This window comes from Canis lupus, chromosome 25 (assembly GCF_011100685.1).
Source record: "Canis lupus familiaris isolate Mischka breed German Shepherd chromosome 25, alternate assembly UU_Cfam_GSD_1.0, whole genome shotgun sequence".
NCBI lineage: Eukaryota > Metazoa > Chordata > Mammalia > Carnivora > Canidae > Canis > Canis lupus.
The window spans coordinates 6531371-6551734 of record NC_049246.1 but is presented as its reverse complement, the minus strand read 5'-3'; the positions used below and the strand labels follow the sequence as shown (position 1 = coordinate 6551734).

General features: G+C 36.1%; 1 protein-coding gene across 3 annotated transcripts; it reads left to right on the top strand.

Moving 5' to 3' along the window:
• Positions 1 to 773: 773 nt before the first annotated feature.
• On the top strand, positions 774 to 17833 carry RFC3 (replication factor C subunit 3). Of its 3 annotated transcripts, none has more exons than XM_038573303.1 (9): positions 774 to 956; positions 3640 to 3777; positions 6902 to 6969; positions 8871 to 8968; positions 11275 to 11456; positions 12588 to 12724; positions 12815 to 12913; positions 16048 to 16117; positions 17530 to 17833. In XM_038573303.1, exons 1-9 carry the CDS (start codon positions 870 to 872, stop codon positions 17719 to 17721), a joined length of 1071 nt encoding a protein of 356 aa, XP_038429231.1. In that variant the 5' UTR covers positions 774 to 869; the 3' UTR covers positions 17722 to 17833. The 3 variants fall into 3 exon arrangements, with proteins under 3 accessions (XP_038429231.1, XP_038429234.1, XP_038429233.1); XM_038573306.1 differs by lacking the exon at positions 774 to 956 and adding an exon at positions 1874 to 1991; XM_038573305.1 differs by lacking the exon at positions 774 to 956 and adding an exon at positions 3366 to 3481.
• Positions 17834 to 20364: the final 2531 nt, after the last annotated feature.

The window sequence follows — 20364 nt, the reverse complement described above, 5'->3', positions numbered from 1 at the left end:
CTTGAGATTGAATGACAGGCTTCCTGAACAATGTGTAAAATAAGACCATAATGTAAATAAGGGATTAATTTCATGTACAATTAGAAAAATGCATTTGAGAGGTGAAGTTTGGAGGCACAATGAAAGTTTTATATGGGCTTTATATGTAGAATATTTTCCCAAGGGTTTCACATTAGTCTCATTTTAATCAGAAGGGTGTTTAAACATTTTGGACTTAGCACAGCATACTACTCTCTTATCGTGTCTCCTACAGGCCACATTTCTGTAGTTTTTCATGACGTTTTTATTCCCTTGCTTTCAACTCAGTAAGACTCTTGAAGAATGGAAGGAAAGGCAGGGAAGATTGGATTTTATTTTTAGCAATTTATTTTTAAAAAGCTTTACTGAGAGCCTGCCCAGTAAGAAATGCCCCAAGTCGTATATATCCTAGTGCCAAGGACCGAGCTCAACACAGTAGATATTTTGCAGGTTTCTGTAGAGCGAATGAGTGAGTGAATGAATGAATGAATGAATGAAATTAATCGAGGAACATGGTTTCTCTGAGGTATCTGCTTTGAAGCCGGGAGTATCAGAGCCAAATTTCCAGCTTTGTTTAGTAATTTCTGGACTACTGTAGAGGGTGAGAACAACAAAACTAATTACAGAAACAAAGAACATCAACGACTAGGCTGATGCTCACCAACACCAACACGGCGGCTAATACTGTCCCCACTCGGCTTCCGTAGTCTTTAGTCCCTAACTGGCCTGCGCGACCAGGGCCGGTAGTGACGTCACGAGACTTGGGATTCGCGAGAGAACTCCGCGTCCGGGCGGAGAGAGGGCCCCGCGCGCGGGAGTTTCAAGCGTCGGACCCGGGAATTCGAGCTGGCATGAGCCTCTGGGTGGACAAATACCGGCCCTGCTCCCTGGGGCGGCTTGACTATCACAAGGAGCAGGCTGCCCAGCTGCGCAACCTGGTGAGTCCGCGGGCCGGGCGGGGAGAGGCGGGGAGAGGCGGGGAGGCCCCGGCTCTGTGGGCTTTCGCGCGCCTGAGGAGTGGGGCTTCGTCCACCCTCCTCGGAAGGGGATGAGGGAAGGAGGGTGGGCGGCGGTTGTGCTGGTAAACGGGGAAGGCCTGCCTGAGAACTGTCCTCTGAGCTAAGACCTGAAGTGGGTGGGAAAACCTTCAATAGGGAAATAGGAGGGAAGAGTGGAACAGGTAGACGGAGGACAGCAAGTGCAGGTTCCTGGAGGCAGGAGTGTGCCCGGCCTGTTGAGGAACCTCAGGGAGGCCGGTGTAGCTGGATAATAGTAGGCCAGCGGGAAGAGAGGTGGGAAATGGGGCGGGGGACGCGGTGTGTGCAGACCAGGAGATCCCTGTAGGGTGAGACAGGGAGCCTTTGGAAGGCTTTGAGCAGAGAGGTGACATCCTCTAACTACTTTTAACAAATTTAATTACTTAAAATTTCTTGGTGATAGTGCCCTTATTTACAAAAAGGAAGGTACTTACTAATTTCAGAGGTCATTTCTAATCCTTTTTAAAAAATATATTTATTTATTTATTCGTGAGAGGCACAGAGAGAGGCAGAGAGAAGCAGGCTTCCTGCAGGGATCCCGATGTGGGGCTCGACCCCGGGTCCCCAGGATCACACTCTGGGCAAAAGCAGATGCTCCTCCGCTGAGCCGCCCAGTGTCCCGGTCATTTCTAATTCTAAAAGAGGTTGTGTTGAGTCGTCGAGTTTAAATTCCTTATGGAGGATTTTTTTTTTCCCCCTCCAACCTTATGTGTGTATTTTCGTGTTGTAGTTGGTAAAAATGTCTAGTGGCAGTGTTTTCTGAAAAGCAAACTGAATCTTTTAGGAGCTGGAGTGGGAAGAAGGGTCTTGAGAAAAATGTAGTATCTGTGGAAGCTATTTATTCACTGCTTTTAAGAATCCGATAGTACCATATGCTGATGGAAGTGTTGCTCAGCTCTCCGGTTCTTCAATACTCACCTTTTTTCAGAGTTACAGGTACAACTTGTTAAGTACTTTTAAAAAGTGAGAAATAATTAAAAAAGAAAAACAACTCCACCCGTATATGAAAGTCATTAGAAAAGTTGGTAGTGCTGGGAGAGTGAGGGTTTTTTCCTTCTTTTTTAGTGGTATTCCATCAATACCACTAAAATAAATCTGTTACAGCTGTATATAATTTCTAGACAAATTGGGTTTTCTCAAAATAGCTTTCACTTTGATTTTCCTAGCCATAGGATACATTTTCTTTTCTGTGGCTCTCTTTTTGTTGTGCAGAGTTTGGAATAAATATTTTGAACAAAAATTGGGTCTTGTTTGTTAATTTGTTTTTAAAAAATGTTCACTTGTTTTACTGTTGAATCTACAACTTAGTGAAACTGTGAAACCTAGCATACCCTTCGTTTTGACTAGATCGAGTTTAAAAAGCAAAGGCAAGGTATTTGTGAAGCACCTGCTGTTTTCTTTGCATGGGTGAATAGTTCTTTTCCTTGAAACTTTTTCAGTGCCGGAGTTTACAAAGTATTAAAATGCACTGCAATAATCATTTCTGTTAAGATTTATCTCATTTTTAGCATAATGCTTATGTAGAAACTTATGCTTCACAAGGTTTTACGCCCTTGAGGTTAAGGTTTGTTTTCTCATCTAGAAACTTATGCTTCACAAGGTTTTATGCCCTTGAGGTTAAGGTTTGTTTTCTCATCATTTTTATAGCCTTTATAGCACTCATTGCCAAACCTGACTGATCATCAGTCATCTGGGAAGCTTTGTAAATGGACACAGTCTTGTACTCTTTTGCAGTATTGTCAGTGCCTTCCTCCATCCCTTAGCTCTTGATTTTTAGGTGCATGCAGACTGACTTCCGTGTTTCTGGATCTGCACTTTCTGAAGGTTTTCTTTTGCTGACACCTCTAAGCAGACTTAAAATGCCTGGGAATTAATGCCCTCCCTTAATCCCAGCCACTTTCCCAAGCAGGCTTCATCAAAGGACTGATGAAAAATAGCATATCATACTCCAGTTTCCCCACCTTCTTGGGTAGGTTTTTTGGGGGTTTGTTTGTTTGCTTGTTTGTTTGTTTGTTTGTTTGAATACTGGCTTCAAGAGTATCCCCAGCAGAATTAAACTCCAGATGCCTAGAATGGTATTTAAATGGCTAATACACTCATTGGCTGCCTTCCTGTCCTTTGCTTCCTCATTGCCTTACAAAGTTTTCCTTTACCTCTCAAACCAAATACACTCAGTTCTTATCAAACGGACTATAGAAGCCCAAACTAAGAAAGGCATCAATCTCAGTTTTTGAATCATAATCTCATGGATGGAGTCTAGTAATCAATCAGTCTTTTATTTTAAAACGTTCTCTAGGAGATTGTGACAGACTCAGTTTGAAAGTTCTTGCATTCTAATTCTAGCACAGGGTGTTGTATCCTGCGTGTATTATACTAAGTATATGATTATATAAAATTAATGCCAGGGAATAAGTAACATTTCAGAGGTAATTTTAAAAGTTCTCTGTTTATATACACATTCATTCATACATATTTCTAATGAGTCTCGTAAGTGGAGATATGAAATATTTGATAACTAAAAAGTAGTTTAATTCTACCTAGAGTCGTTGTTTGGGAAAAAAAAATGCCTCCTTGTTTATTGCAGGTGCAGTGTGGTGATTTTCCTCATCTCTTAGTGTATGGACCATCAGGGGCTGGAAAAAAGACAAGAATTATGTGTATTCTACGTGAACTTTATGGTGTTGGAGTGGAAAAATTAAGAATTGAACATCAGACCATCACAGTAAGCATTTTACTTTGAGGCCTCCCAAATATTTAAAGCAGGGATTTTCTGTCCTCATCATGCATATTCCTGTGGCCTTAGCCATCAATGTGTGTTTAAGTAAGAATTTCATGTATAACTCAGGTGCACAGGATTGAGAGCTACTGATGTATAGATCTAACTATTAAAACCAGATCAAAGTCAGTTGTGTTAGGAAATAAGAGTAACAGGAGATTTTGGGTGAAATGTAGGTGGTGGGATTCATTTTAGATTATCTAGTGAATCAATACTACCTTGGCTGGAACTGGAACTCAGGTCTCTAAAGTTCATTGTTCAGAGAGCAATCATGGGATTTGAAAAGAAAAGGAATGATTTTGAGAAAAAGTTTAAAGGAATCAGGCAACTTGGAAGAGATTGGGCAGCTAATTAGAAAAGGAAGCATGAACTCTGGGATGTTCAGATCATTCCCATGATCTTGCCTTTGGCTGAGTTTCCAGCCTCATGACATGCAGTGCATTTCCATACTCTCCTTATAGACAGTGTTGAAGATTTAGCTGAAATACTTCCTCTTGTTGTGCCCTCCAGTCCCATTAGAATTAATTTTTCCTTTTACCTCTCATATATTTTTAGAGTACTTAGCTTTGCCCTTGATGATAGTTTTTCATTTTTTTATTTTGACAAAATTGTATTTGTTTGAAGTTATGTAGGGAACATGTCCTGTTCATTTTTGTATCCTTCATAGGCCGTGGTGTAACATCTTATATGTATATATATAATACTATATTAGGCACTGAAATATATATAATATATATATATATTAGGCACTGAAAAAAATGTATGCTGAATGACTGGATGGTAACTAGTGATATTAATAGAATCTTTAGGAAAGATAAATGGATTTTAGGCTAATGTTGATGAGCTTATGTTTAGACACATTGAGTTTGAGGTGCTGGTGGTATACCCCGGTGAGAATTCTTACAAAGTATGCGAGAACAAATTTAACAAGAAAGGTGTGAGATCCGTAGGGAGAAAACTGTAATATTTTATAAAAGGACAAAACACAAGAGCTGATCAAATAGAAAGTTGCAACAAGGTCTTAGATAAAGGCTTACTACTTGAAAATATGTTCTACCCAAGTTATAGCATAAATTTAAATGAAATTACAATTAAAAATCCAAGTTTTTTTAATTGTATGAAACGCTCTTAAAGTACATATGAGGGACGCTTGGGTGGCTTGGCGGTTGAGCGTCTGCCTTTGGCTTGGGTCGTGGTCCCGGGGTCCTGGGGTCAGGTCCCGCGTCGGGCTTCCTGTGTGGAGCCTGCTTCTCCCTCTGCCTGTGACTCTGCCTCTCTCTCTGTCTCTCATGAGTAAATAAATAATATATTAAAAAAAAAAAAGTACATATGAAAGAATACATTTCTGAAACTAAAGTAATTTTGAAAAAGATTCGTGAGGTGGGACTGGTGTTATGAGATATTAAATCCTATTGTAAGGCTCCTGTAATCAAAACAATGTTATATTGGCATGGGAAGAGTGAATTCAATCAGTGAAACTTATTAGAGAGCCCCCAAAATCTGATGGTATCTATTTCAAATAAGTATTAAGAGCATGAGTCAGAAAGATGTGCTAGCGTAACTAGTTACTCTGAAGAAAAGAAAGTCGAATCCCTATGATTCAATAATTGATAAAATTGAATTCCATATGAATTAAAGACTTAAGTGTTAAAATGAAAATACTAAATTTCTTTTTTTTTTTTTAATTTTTATTTATTTATGATATCACAGAGAGAGAGAGAGAGAGGCAGAGACACAGGCAGAGGGAGAAGCAGGCTCCATGCACCGGGAGCCCGATGTGGGACTCGATCCCGGGTCTCCAGGATCGCGCCCTGGGCCAAAGGCAGGCGCCAAACCGCTGCGCCACCCAGGGATCCCCCTAAATTTCTTAGATTATATGAACAGTCTATAGTAGTCGGGAATACCTTTTTTTTGGAATACCTTTTATAAAAACATGTAAGTGATAAAGTATGTACTTGTATTATATGAAACTTACAAGTTTGTATGACAGAAGATAACATAAAATCAGCAGGAAAAAATAGCCGAAAAGTATGTGAAAGGAACGGGTTAGATAAAAGATTTTACAAATTGACAGTGGAGACAACTTAGAAAACTGAATGAAAGTCTCAAGAGAAATATAAGAAGCTAATAAACATATGTAAAGACGTTTGACATTTGTGATAATTGAAGAGAAGCAGTGAGTCTGATCAAATTGGTGGAAATTGAAGGCATGACATAAAACCTGCAGAAAGGGAATGTTGGGGAAGAGTGTTTCTTGCCAGTGGATAAATGAATTGTTAGAGATATATAGATATATAGATATATCTATATATCTATATATATATGAGACTTAAGTGCCACAATTCTATATATATATATAATTTTTTTATTTTTGGAAAACAGGCTGGTTACACATATATATAAAAGTTTAGAAAACATTTCCTTCAATCCAGCAAATCCTTTATTGGGAATCTGTTACATAGAAATGAAGTCAGTACATTAGACATGTGGAAGGATGTTAATTGTGGGATTGTTAGAGGTGTCAAAAAGCAAGGAACAAAATGGCCCATCAGTATGACTGACTTTGGGGACATCCAAGTGACAGGTTGATATGCAACTTCTCTATATCAGTGTTTGCGGGTAATTGCCGAGATATATTGTTAACTAGGAATAGTAAAACACAGAAAAATAGATATGATTGCCACTTGTTTTATAACTCTTTTTACAAGAAACATTGACACAATAGAAATATATAAATATATTTAAATATACGTGTGTGTGATGGTAAAGTCCATGCAGACTGTTTACAGTGATGAGGTGCTCATAATGGAATGGTTTGTAGATTCTGGTGGTAGAGGTAAAAAAAATAATAAAAACAGGATGTGTGATATGACCCAATTTATATGGAAACATGTTTATTTGCACATAGGAAAGACAAGGGGGTTAATGAAGTCGAAATATTAGTGGTTATTACCTAAAATGTTTTTTATTAAGCATAAATTGTTTATTTTTTTAAAAACTATGAAATACAGAAAAGAGGAGAAATGGCCAATAAATCAGTGTTAAAAACATCGATCTTCTTTGTCAACAGACTCCATCTAAGAAGAAAATTGAAATTAGCACGATTGCAAGCAATTATCACCTTGAAGTTAATCCCAGGTAAATTTCTACTATATAGAAATAAAGTCTTTTTAAAAAAAATTTTTTAAGAGTAGCGCCCATTCTTGAAATAGAATCGTATATGGAGGCACGATATATATACACATAAAAGCAAAGCTGCCCAGTGTGAAATAGGGAGCCTAGAACCTTTCCACTTCCCCTTTTCTCTTTGACCCCTGGATCAAATAATTTTAGTATTTAAATTTTCTTGCTCTATAGAGCTCAGTGTTTTATACAGAGTACATTTCATAGTCATTAAATTTTTGTTCTATTGACTGATTCAGAACTGATGGCAAAGTATGTCTAAAAAGCTTGTAATGTCTGGAGTGAGCATTTCAGAACGTGAATTTGGGTTACCAGATCTTTTTTTGCTACTCCTTTGTTTCAGTTTCTTGGTTAGAATGTGTGTAATAGTCCATCAATCAATGTGTATTTTTTTTTAATCACGATTTAATAAGATTAGGATCATCTTTGGGGGCACACTGAAAATTTATACCATGACAGTTATGTACTACTTAATAGTGTAGAAGTGATTGTTTTAAGAGCAAAGTTAGGTAAAGCTTCAGGCTTGTCTGGGGCCTGATATGTTCTTGAAAGGAATACAGAATCAAGGACATCTTCAGGCGAAGGCAGCCTCTTCTGGCGGTGATGCAGAGAGGAGGAGGAACTGAATGGATCAGGACAAATATAGTTACAAGCTAGTAAGTGTTCAGTAGCAGATGCTGCATGAGAAGCTTCACGTGGATTATTTAGTCCTTAAAACAACCCTAACAGACAGGTGTTAGCACTCTCCTCAGATATGTCTAAGAAAATTAAGAGAATTAAGATTGGTGGGATAAGGGGATCCCTGGGTGGCTCAGCGGTTTGGCGCCTGCCTTCAGCCCGGGGCATGATCCTGGAATCCCAGGATCGAGTCCCGCATCGGGCTTCCTGCATGGAGCCTGCTTCTCCCTCTGCCCGTGTCTCTGCCTCCCTCCCTCTCTCTCTGTCTCTCATGAATAAATAAATAAAATCTTTAAAAAAAAAAAAAAAAAAACATTGCTGGGAAAGGGTCTTACTAGAAAACTAGAAGAAAGTATTAATTCCATAGACAGAAGGGAAATGCTTTGGATTCTTGACTAAGAAATCATAAAAGAGACTTTCCAGGTATATTGATCTAATAATAGTAAATTGAGAAAGACGTGATGGCTGTTGGGAAAATAAACTAAAAGATGATGGCTTTGCCCTGTTTCTCATTGTGAGTTCTCTGTGGCAAGAATAGTCAGAGGGTGAGCTGATTGTTTTTCAGGTGTTTGAAATTGACAGCCTAAGTTAACTAGGTGACTCATGTGATTTGTGAGGTGCATGACTTAAGTGCCACAGCAATAATGTGGGTATAAGTGACAGATGATGCTTATAATAAGTCAACAGCTTACACAGCTCTATCTTAAATTCCATTTGCTTATCTTGTCCTCTTGCTAAGACCCTGTATCAGCTCCATGCTAGTGTTGGGAACTGACTTGTCTAGGCTTGTTCTCTCAGACCTTTATGATTTGGGGGATAGAAAAGAGGAATGGAGATGAAATTTCTGTGTCAGTTATTTTTACATTTTGAGTAACTACAAATAATTAAGAAACTTAAGGATTAGTTATTGCTCTTTTTAAGTTATAGTAAACTTAATATTACAACAACTATTTTTAGTGATACTTATTAAATTATAATTGAACATCAGAATATTGTATTTTAATTACCCTAAAATATTTCACTTTCAGAATTTTGTGAATGTAATTAGGTGTCAATAATTTTGATTAAAATTTTAATAAGATCTTCAATGTTTTTCTTATAGTAACAGATTAAGAATAAGGGTATAGTATCTTCTAAATATTTACATCTATATTTACCATTATTTTCATTTTATATAGTGATGCTGGAAATAGTGACCGAGTAGTAATTCAGGAGATGTTGAAAACAGTGGCACAATCACAGCAACTTGAAACAAACTCCCAAAGAGATTTTAAAGGTATGTGATAAACAGATTTCTTTTAAGTCAGACACTGAAATTGTATGCAGTGAGTATAAGAGAAAATACAGTGGGAAATGTAAATTCTATTTAGCAAGTATTTGTCAACTTCCTGTTCTATGCCAACCACATTATGCTCCCTTATTTTTGGATATAAAAGTGAATAGGAGGCATGATCTTTGTGCTCATGGGAGTATATAACTTAATGGAATTGAATTTTGATGGAAAGAAGACTGTACCACCTGTTTGTTATTTTAGAACTAGATGAATTCAAAACACTTTATTTAAAACAAGAAATAACATTTTAAAATAACTGTTCCGAGGACCAAAGTTCTATGTTCATTTTCAAATATTTAAATTAAAAAATCAGCTTTAATTTTGCCATCCAGACACAGTTACTGTTAACATTTTTGTCACTACCTTCCAGTATTATTTATGTGCACATATGTGTACATTCTTGTAGAAGATTTTGTGATGAAAAAAAGCATTTAATGCTTTTGATAGATGTTGTCAAATTCTTTATCTGTAAGGTAGACTTAAGCTGCCACCAGAAGTATTTGGAAGTTCTCATTATTCCGTGACATTTATCACCACTGTAGTTACTTAATTTTAATCTTTGTCAGTTTGAGTGGAGAAAATAGTTTGTACTTTATTTAGTGTGGTAATTTTTTTCTTTTTTCCTTGCTCATTTTACTGTTTTGTGAATTGCCTGTGTACATTTCATCCTATTTCTTGTCTTTCCTCCTTAGTTCACTGTATTTCAGAATTATTATTTATTTATTTATTTATTTATTTATTTATTTATTTATTTATTTGAGAGAGAGACTTTAGGGTGGGGCAGAGGGAGAGAATCTCCCAAGTCGACTCTTAGGTGAGCCTGGAGCCTCAGTGTGGAGCCTGACCTCAGGGCTCAGTCCCATGATCCTGAGATCATGACCTGAGCTGAAATCAAGAGTTGGCTGCTTAACTGATTGAGCCACTCAGGCACTGTTTTCTGCTTATTTTTTGCTACTGTAAATGGGGTTGTCTTATATTTTCTAATTTTTTTGTTTTTACATATGTGACATCTATTGATGTTTGTGTCTTAATTTTATATCTTACTATATTTTTACATTTTTCTATTGTTTGCCTTTCCATTGTTTCTTTTGAATTTTCAGTTATATATGTATTTATGTCATCTATGAATAGAGATGATTTTTCCCCTTCTTTCTAATTTGTATGGCTTTAAGCACTTTCTCTAACCTAATTATCTTTGCCAACACCTCTAATAATACAGTGTTTAATAGTACTAAAGATAGTGGACATCTTTGTCATGACTCAAAGGAGAGCTTTAGGGATTTCCCATTTATTTAGTTTTTGGCTTTGGCCTGAGGGTATCTATTTGATCCTAAGAAGAAAGCTAACATCAATTCATACTTTTGAGTGTTTCTTTTTTTGAAGATTTTATTTATTATATACATGGAGAGGCAGAGACACAGGCAGAGGGAGAGGCAGGCTCCATGCAGGGAGCCCAACGTGGGACTCGATCCCGGGGCTCCAGGATTGCACCCTGGGCCAAAGGCAGGCGCCAAACCGCTGAGCCACCCAGGGATCCCTGAGTGTTTCTAACATAAATGTTTGTTAAATGTTTTCAAATGCTGCTTCTGCATCCATGAGTGTGGTTTTATGATTTTTCTTAGCTGTTTGTCTTACCTAATTTTGTAACTTATATTGGGTCTTCTAGTGAAACTGCTTTGTGTTTCTACAGCAAACCTCACTTGGTCATGTGTTAATTTTTAAAATATGCTGCTATTTTCTGCCTACCAAAGAATTTCTTTTTTTGGGGGGGTATCCATTGGTTTGTAGTACTTTAAGTTCTATCTTTGTTAGATTTTGGGATCAGTCTCCTTGTTTCTATTTTTCCTGTTCCATTTGAATTTCTACTCATTGTGAAGGATTGTTTTGGAAAGGAGCTTCATTTTGTTATTTTCAGTTTACTGCTCTGTCACACATTGTTGCATCCAGGTTCCTTTGCTCTGACCTGTAAATTGAACCCCGTAGGTGCCGTTATCAAATTGGCCCATTATACTTTACAGTGTGCTCTTGTGGTTAAACTTCATTTAACCTGCTGTTTCTTAGGTTTGTTTGATTGGAACTTTTAAAAATAAAAATAAAATAAATTATTGTCGCCATACCTGTGACTTTTATATGTCCTTGCTAAAGGAAAGAGTAGTATTATATCAGATTTATTATTTAGGATTTCACTCTAAATAATGAAGAAGAGAAAGAGATATTCAAGTTAGTTTGTTTTGTTTCTCTTTGACTAGTGGTATTATTGACAGAGGTTGACAAACTCACCAAAGATGCTCAACATGCCTTGCGTAGAACCATGGAAAAGTATATGTCCACTTGCAGATTGATCTTGTGTTGCAATTCTACATCTAAAGTAATACCACCTATTCGTAGTAGGTGCCTGGCAGTTCGTGTGCCTGCTCCCAGCATCGAGGATGTAAGTCAAATGAAACTTTTCAGAAATATTTCAGGTTCTGTGAGCAGTGTGTGCATTTCCCTGTCCTGTTTGTTTTGTAAAAACATAGTGAAGTATTTAGTACTTTAGGAACATATATGGCCTGGGGCCCAACCAGTAGTGGATGGATAAACCAATATATATGGTAGTAAATGCCAATTACCACTATATAGAAAGTGTGATGGTAAGCTCTGTTAAGAATAATACTGTGTATATGCCATCAGTATTTAGCAAGTTCTTCTCTTTAAGTCATTTTTTACCTTAAATAAGTAGATAATGAATTTTACTAAACTAGGTAAGGGGTAGTTATGTAATAAGGCTTTGACCTCAAGCTGATTGAATTGGTTTTGGAAAAGACTTGAGGTTGGAGGATACAGATTTTGCAAGGAGATAATGTGGGAATTCCTAGGTCCTAGTTAGGGGACCCAAATTAGTCTGAAACAACATAATACATTTTTTCCCTTTATCCTTGTTAATACATAGAAATAAAAATGCACATTTCTCAAATAAGCAGCTTTCCTGCCATGTATAGATTTTGGGTGATTTTATGCAAAGTAGGGATAATAATGTGACCTGTTAGTTGCAAAGTGGCAAAGTATCTCCATTAAAACTATCACTTGTAAAAAAAAATTTCACTTATAAAAATTCTTACATAGTTAAAAACAGTTTGATATAGTTAAAATCTAATATAGTTTAAAAGGCAGGACTACCCGGTTACATCACTCCTATGGGCACTGTTGGCGTCTTGATGCATGCAAATAATACTGCCTGAGTCATGCAGAATTCAGCCTATGCAGCTCTACTTGGCAGTCCTTTGAGTGATGTCCTTGTAAAAGACCTGAGGCCCTGTGTGTTTTTCTCAATGTTCCTCTAAGGTGGCTGGCAGACTTGTAATTTAAAACCAGGTCTTTCTTCAGTTGCAGGGCCAGTTGCTGCCTCTTTCTAACAGCTAGACTAGACCTCTGGCTTTCTGCTAAAGGAACATGTGACTTAGGGTAGGGAGTGACAAAAATAAATACAATAACAAGGGTCTATAAAGATGTTTATCAACAATTACTTTCAATGTGCTATTTGACAGATTACCTAATTTTGTTAATAATGTTTTGTTTGTAGATTTGTCATGTATTATCTACTGTGTGCAAGAAGGAAGGTCTGAATCTTCCTTCACAACTGGCTCATAGACTTGCAGAGAAGTCCTGCAGGAATCTCCGAAAAGCCCTACTTATGTGTGAAGCCTGCAGAGTACAACAGTGAGTGAAAGGGACATTTACCACAGGAAACATTTTGGGACACAAGCACACTTTGATTTAATTTATTGTGTATTCTTTTTAATCATGTAGATATCCTTTTACTGCTGATCAAGAAATCCCTGAAACAGATTGGGAGGTGTATCTGAGGGAGACTGCCAATGCTATTGTCAGTGAGCAGACTCCACAAAGGTAAATGGTATCCAATATGACCGTAAAAATTTCATCATGGAAATAGTACAGATGATCTGAATTTTGAATTAGCTGTTTTATACTACCAACATGCCATTTAGAATTATAATTAAATCTTGTATCTGAATACTAAACTTTTGAAGAAAAGATAATGATTTAATATTAGAAATTTAGTGGTTCAGAATAATTGGTATGTAGTATCATAACTTTTACTAAGCTATTGACAGGTAAATATAAAATTTATACATAAATTAAATCTTGGAAGTTTAAGTTTTTCTCTCAGAATCTCAGATGACTTAATATTAGTATGTAGCATAATGTTCTTAGTTTTCTAATATTGAAAAGAATAATAACTTTGTAATTGATGGATCACACCCTAGAAAAACACCATCTTATGAATCAGACTTCTACTGATTTTTAGCTAAGATTCTTGAGGTAACTTCATCTTAGAGTTTCAGTTTTTTCTCTTATGTTTTTTGATCTTAAAGAAGAAAACTTGGTGGTAGTAGTAGTAGGACTTTTCTAATTTTAAGAGAGCTAGCTAGGTACAGATGTTGTCGTATTTGGTAATTGCTAGTTGTGTTTTTAAGATTTTAGTTGATTATTGCTTTGCTTAATTCTTCTAGCTGCTGCTACTTCTTCAGTTGTCCAAACAAACTTGGGAGGCTCACAAATGAGTTTGTTTAAGAAGAGGTGCTGTTATTTCCTGTGTAGACTAATAGTTGTGGGAATGGATTCCATTGTGTTACATAAAAACAGTTTCAATTCCAGAAAGCTTTCAGGAAATACTGAGAGGGCTAGTGTCATTCTGATTGTTGGCCCACATACTACCAAATGACTGTTTCTTATTCTTGACCCCTTAGTCTTGATTCTTGTTTGATTTGTTTTAGAAGAATCATAGTTTTCTAATTTGGATAGCAGCTAGTATTTAGTGTGCTATTAGTATGTTGGTTCTTAAACTGTGGTATCTCATTTAAAACAGTCCAGTAAAGAAAAGTATTACTAGTCTTCATTTTGTAGTAAGAAACTGCTGTTTTCAGAGATTGTTGCTTATTCATGGATACTCATTTAAGAATCAGTTCTGTAATACCATGTTTCTCTGACAGAAGAATTTGCACTTCTTATCACTTGTAATCCCCGAGAAATAATGACACAAACATAAAAAATGTATAATATATTCATTTTTAAGAAACTGAGTCATATTAGAAATGAACTCAGACTAAGCCAAGATGCATGTAACATGCATGAGATGAACACACCAGAGTTATAAGCACAGTTGTTTAAGCGAATATGTTCTGAATTAACTTTTCAGAAATAAACTATATGCATAATTATGAAAATTTCATATCATCTGTCATTTTGTGTCTGTTTTTAATAATCAGGGTTACCTTTTTTTTTTTTTTTTTTTTTTTTGAGATCTACTACCATGTCTAAGAAGGATCAAGGGCTTTGAAGTCAGACTTGAATTAAAATTCTGACTCAATTGACTCAACTTACATGGGTTTTAATGGACACAAACCTCTCTGAACTTCAGTTCTTTTCAGTAAAAGGGTGGTGTTGTGAGGTATAAACAGCATACTGCAGTGAGCCTCTTATAGAGGAAAGGGTTAAATAAATGCTTTGACAGACATTGGAAGGGTATGGATTTGAGAGTAAGGCAGATCTGTTCTTAAATCATGGTTCTTCTATAGTCAGCTTTGTGAGGTTACTTAAACTATCTGAGCCTTGGTTTTTTCATCTAAAAAAATGGAGACAATGCCCCCACTCAGAGCTAAGGTGAGACTAAGTTAAATTATTTGTTACAGTGTCTTGCCTATAGCAGGGGCTCAAAAGATGCTAGTTTCTTTTTCATTTTATTCGCTTTTATAGTCTGCATCTTCCTACTCTTAAGAGTCCCTGGAAAAGGGTTTGACTTCCACTTTTAAGGATGAATCACTTCTCTGATTGGTCTGAATATGGAACATCCGTGATACTATTTTAGTGAAGATTCCGAAAAATATTTTTTTTTTTTTAATTTTTTAAAAAAAATTATTTATGATAGTCACTCAGAGAGAGAGAGAGAGAGAGAGAGAGAGGCAGAGACACAGGCAGAGGGAGAAGCAGGCTCCATGCACTGGGAGCCCAACGTGGGATTCGATCTTGGGTCTCCAGGATTGCGCCCTGGGCCAAAGGCAGGCGCCAAACAGCTGCGCCACCCAGGGATCCCCAGAAAAATATTTTCAAGATAATTGTTTTATGTGTATTTATAACTTGTCACTTTCTTCTCTTGTTTTAAAATGTCATATGTATATTTTCTTTCTTTATCCTTTACCCCTTACCCTCCTGAAACTGTTATGAAAAGGGCCTAGAATTAAGAACTCAGAGGTTGGAATGTTCATATATTCACTAGGCAGCCTGATTCTGTGCTTAACCAGTAATCTCTTGAACTGCCCTTTATGTGACAGCATAGCTTTGTTTACCAGCCATACTGCCTTTTTACTTAGCAGTTGAGATAATAACCTATGTTACATATCATGCTTATATTCTCTTTTCTTACAATAATTAGTGATTGTTTCTTTTCATGACCATTTTCTGGATGTCTGAGGTATCTATCTGAAGGAAAAAATAAACATTACTTGATGGTTATTGGAATATGTTGAAATGCATAGTGTGGGTAAGATCAACCCTCACTATTCATAAAGTCTTAATTTTTATGTTACTTTCATGGTATTTTTATGTAACTAATAACTGAATATAAATGTCTGACTTTAAAAGTTCTGAACATTTTTTGAAAAATAAACTGAAATTAGGAAAGGCTTAAATGTATGTCTTTTTAAGATTTCATTTATTTTTGAGAAAGAACATGCATGAGAGCGAGCATGGTAGGGGGTGAGGGGCAGAGGGAGAAGCAGACTCCCCCGCTGAGCAGGGATCTTGATGCTGGGCTTGATCCCAGGACCCTGGGATCATGATGTGAGCCGAAGGCAATGCTTAACTGACTGAACCACCCAGATACCCTTAAATGTGTATCTTAAGTATATTAAGCCATTTAAGAAAATGTCTTGGATTGTTTAACTCAAAAAGTTAAAACAGCACAGTAGGAACTTGAAAAAATTATGTCTTATTTTCATTACAAAATATCTTGTTTTATATAGGCTCCTTGAAGTTCGTGGAAGACTTTATGAGCTTCTAACTCATTGTATTCCTCCTGAAATAATAATGAAGGTAATCTGATTTTAGATCTTGAACCATTTATAACCATAAAATTCGGACTTTGGTTATGTGATCACAGGGCTTTTTCAGTACTAAGATACATTGACATTTCTTTCTATCCAGCTCATTAATTCAACAAATATGAGCCTCTCCTGTGTGCCAAGACACCATTTAGGGGAGTGTTGAAAAAGACTGGGGAGGGTCTGCTTTCAGACAGTTTACGTTTTAGCAGGGTAAAATGGGATATAAGAAGCAAAAGGGTTTCAGAATGTTCTATATGCTAAAAGGAAGTACAAGAAGAAATGATAGTAATGGAAGGTGGGCTGTGGAAGGAAGGTCAGTGATGGCTTCTATGAGGAAGGCATGTTTAAACAGTCTCGGAGGGTTAAAAGAAGAGAACCATGTAAATAGTTGGGGAACAAGTACACGCTGCATAGTTGGAAATCTTCATATAACTTAACTACCCCCCAATTTAACTACTAATAGTCTACTATCGACCAGAGGCCTTACAGATAAGCAGTTGATTAACACATTGTGTATATATATTACATACTGTATTGTTACAATACAGTAAGGTAGAGAAAAGAAAATTTATTAAGGAAATCGTAAGGAAAATACATTTACAATAGTGTACTTAGCAAAAAAAATCCACTTATAAGTGGACCCTCACAATCGAAACTTGTGTTGTTTAAGGGTCAGACAGCAATGTTTAGTGCACATGGGGAATGACATTAAAGAAGTTGGCAGAGTCTGGACTATGTAGACTATTGTGAGGCATGGCTTTAGTTTGGTCTTTCAGCTACCTAGCCAGCTGTGTTGATTGACTTAGATGTTAGAGGATGCAGGGTTTTTGTTTGTATTTATTAAAATTACATGGTAATACTTACATGAAAAATTCAAATTATACCAAATTTAGAAGAAAAAGTGAAGGTCTACTCTTCCATTTCCACTTTTAACAGGCCTGTATTCTAGTCACACACGTACAGCTGTGTGTGTGTAGTTTCACAAAACTTCACTATGTTCTGCCATGTTTTTTTTTTTTTCTTTATTCAGCAGTGTAGAGTGGATGATACTTTGTGAGAGTATTGATTTATCCTTTCTAGTGGATGAATGGAATGACATTGTAGGACTATATCATCATTTTTTGAATATGACTCTGTTGGAACTTTTAGGTTGTCTACAGATTATTGTTATAACTAATAATGCTACAGTAAGCATCTTTGTAATTATATCTTTGCACCTTCAATTTGGCATTAGGAATATGATTGATAAGTACCACATTTTTACATTATAGACTGGGTATGCAATTTTTTGTTTCTGTATGAAGACTACCATTCCATATCAAAGAATTTTAAGATTTTGGAAAGCTTTTTTTTTTTTTTTTTTTTTTAATGTCTACTTTTTTAATTATTATCTTTTTTCAGGGCCTTCTTTCAGAACTTTTGCATAATTGTGATGGACAGCTGAAAGGGGAAGTGGCCCAGATGGCAGCTTACTATGAACATCGTCTACAGCTGGGTAGCAAAGCCATTTATCATTTGGAAGCATTTGTGGCCAAATTTATGGCACTTTATAAGAAGTTCATGGAGGATGGATTAGAAGGCATGATGTTTTGACATCTTGACGTCCATCTACCCTTAATTCTTCCTAATATTTCTCAGTATCAGCATTTACGTTCAGTTTATATTGGAAGAGCTGCAGGTAAAATAAACTAACTTTACTTAGTAATGTCTTGTGTTTTTTTTTTTTTTTTTGTAGTAATTCTTCTGTGAATTATTATACTCAAGTTAATAATTGCTCCTTATACTAGTGAAGTATATGGAAAGGACACAACTTAGAAACTATAGAATCCAGGGACATGATTTTACTGTACTTTCGAAATTTGTTATCCAAGTATTGCAGTGTTGGTCCTCCCATTTTCCATTTATTTTCTCATCTGCTAGAGGAAATTTACCACATACAAAAGCAGAGGTTATTTTCTGTCCTCCAAGGGACCATTTTCAGCCACAGGCATATAAATCTTTGCTTGGTAGGTCATTACCTTTAATCATATTTTGCCTCAATCAAGAATTGTATTTTTGCAGGAAATACAATGATTAGTTTTGAAATATAATAACATGAGTATGAAGAAAATTGTTGGTACCATTTCTGTTGAAACTACAGAAATCCAACTTTTATTTCAATGATTCAGATTTGGTATATGGTTGGCTACTGAGAAATATGTGTTTTCATCAAATGTTGAGATTTCTGAAGAACACGCATCATGTGGTTAACAGAGGTATATTGGTATAGAAATTACTCTTTGAACAAGTGTATTTTTCTGTCATTGATCCTATCCTTTGGAACATTTTTACTTTAGAAATTTGGTTCATGGAACAAAGTTTGCTTGACAGATTTGTATGACAGGCTCTGAACAGTTTTTTTTTAAATTTGGAGTAACAGAAACATTACTCAAAAACAAGCTAAACCAACAAAATGAAATAAAAGCTTTTAAGTTTAAATAAGTTAAATTATCTCTGTAAGTGTATCAAGGGGACCTGTTCTAGCAGTTAGGGTTAGACAGGAAGTGTTTAATTGATGGACACAGCTACACACATAGAAAAAAGCCTTATACAGTTTTTTAGGCTTATGGGAAACTCAAGGTCAAGAGAGATGAAGATTGCCTTTTTGTTTTTTTTTTTTTTGTTTAGGGATTAGGCCCCAGTTGGCAGCCCCAGTCAATAGGGGTTTACATGCTAGGAAGGATTTTGACATTGTAACAAAAGAATTGGGAAAGAGGTATGAGAGAGCTAAAACTATTTTAATTTGGAAAAAAGGAGACTAAAAATAAGGTGACTTTTCTAATGTTTAGAATGATGCACTTGGAGGCATGAGTGGTCTTAGAATTTGTATTTCTTGGAACACCTGGTTGAATGTCTGCCTTCGGCTCGGGGCGTGATCCCAGGATCCAGGATCGAGTCCCACATCGGGCTCCCAGTGAGGAGACTGCTTCTTCCTCTGCCTATGTCTCTGCCTCAATCTCTCTGGCTCTCATGAATAAATAAATCTTAAAAAAAAAAAAAAAAAAAAAAAAAGAATTTGTATTTCTCTAGAGCAATGCTTCTCAGAGTAGAATTCCTGGACCACCACCAGTATCACCTGGGAATTGAGAAACACTCTCCATTTTCATTCCACATCTGAATTTAGCAACTATGGGAATGGGCCTCAGCAATCTTTGTGTTGCACCACCACTTCAGGGAATTCTGATGTATGCTTAAGTTGAAAACCACTGATCTAGAGAATGTATAATTAGAATCAGTGAACATAGATAAAAAGAAACAGTTGCAGGTGAAGAATAACTTTCTAACAGCAGCTTTGTGATTGTATGGCAAGCTTGAGAGCTCCTTCTAAGCAGAAAGTGGTCAATGGACAATTGATGGAGAATTCAGTGCTTCTATATGCTAGGTATTACACTGGGAACTTTGTATTATTATAATTTTACATCTCTAGGAGGTAGGTATTCTATAAAAATAAAGAGGCTGGGATTTAGAGAAATGTATAATTTGTATAATAAAATAGCCATTTTAAGTCTGTGTTTGATTTTTGACAAACATATTCAGAGTAGCCACCATCCCAATCAGGATACAGATTTCATCACCCTATAAGTTTCTTCTGCATTCCTTTGCAGTCTACCTCTACCCTGGCCCAAGTGATCACTGATGTGCTTGCTGTCATTATAGACTAGTTTTGCCTGTTCAAGAATTTAGAATCAAATACTGTATAATCTTTTTGTCAAATTATATTGTCTCAGAAATATAATTGAAATATTTCTCAATTTCTCATATGTTTCACTAATTTCAAATTTTATTGATCAGCATATGTTTTTATGTTTTGAACCTATTTACTTATTGATAGACCTTTGGGCATCCAGGTTTTGATTATTATAAACAAACTTGCTCTGAATATTTCTGTAGAAGTCTTTGTGGACACACTTTTCATTATCTTAAGTAAATTCGTAGGAGTGAAATGACTGGACATAACATAAACGTAAGTTTAACTTTTGAGAAGTTGCCAAACAAGCTTCCCAATGAGGTTGTACTATTTTTGCATTCCTATCAACAAAATATGAGAGTTCTAGTTGTACCTGTAAAATTGGTTTCATTGATTTTATGTACTGTTTTATATTTTATTGATTACCTTTTTATTTCTTATTAAATTCAGATCTTTGATTTTAGACCATTTTTTCTAATATTTAAAATTACAATTTTCACCTTCCATGG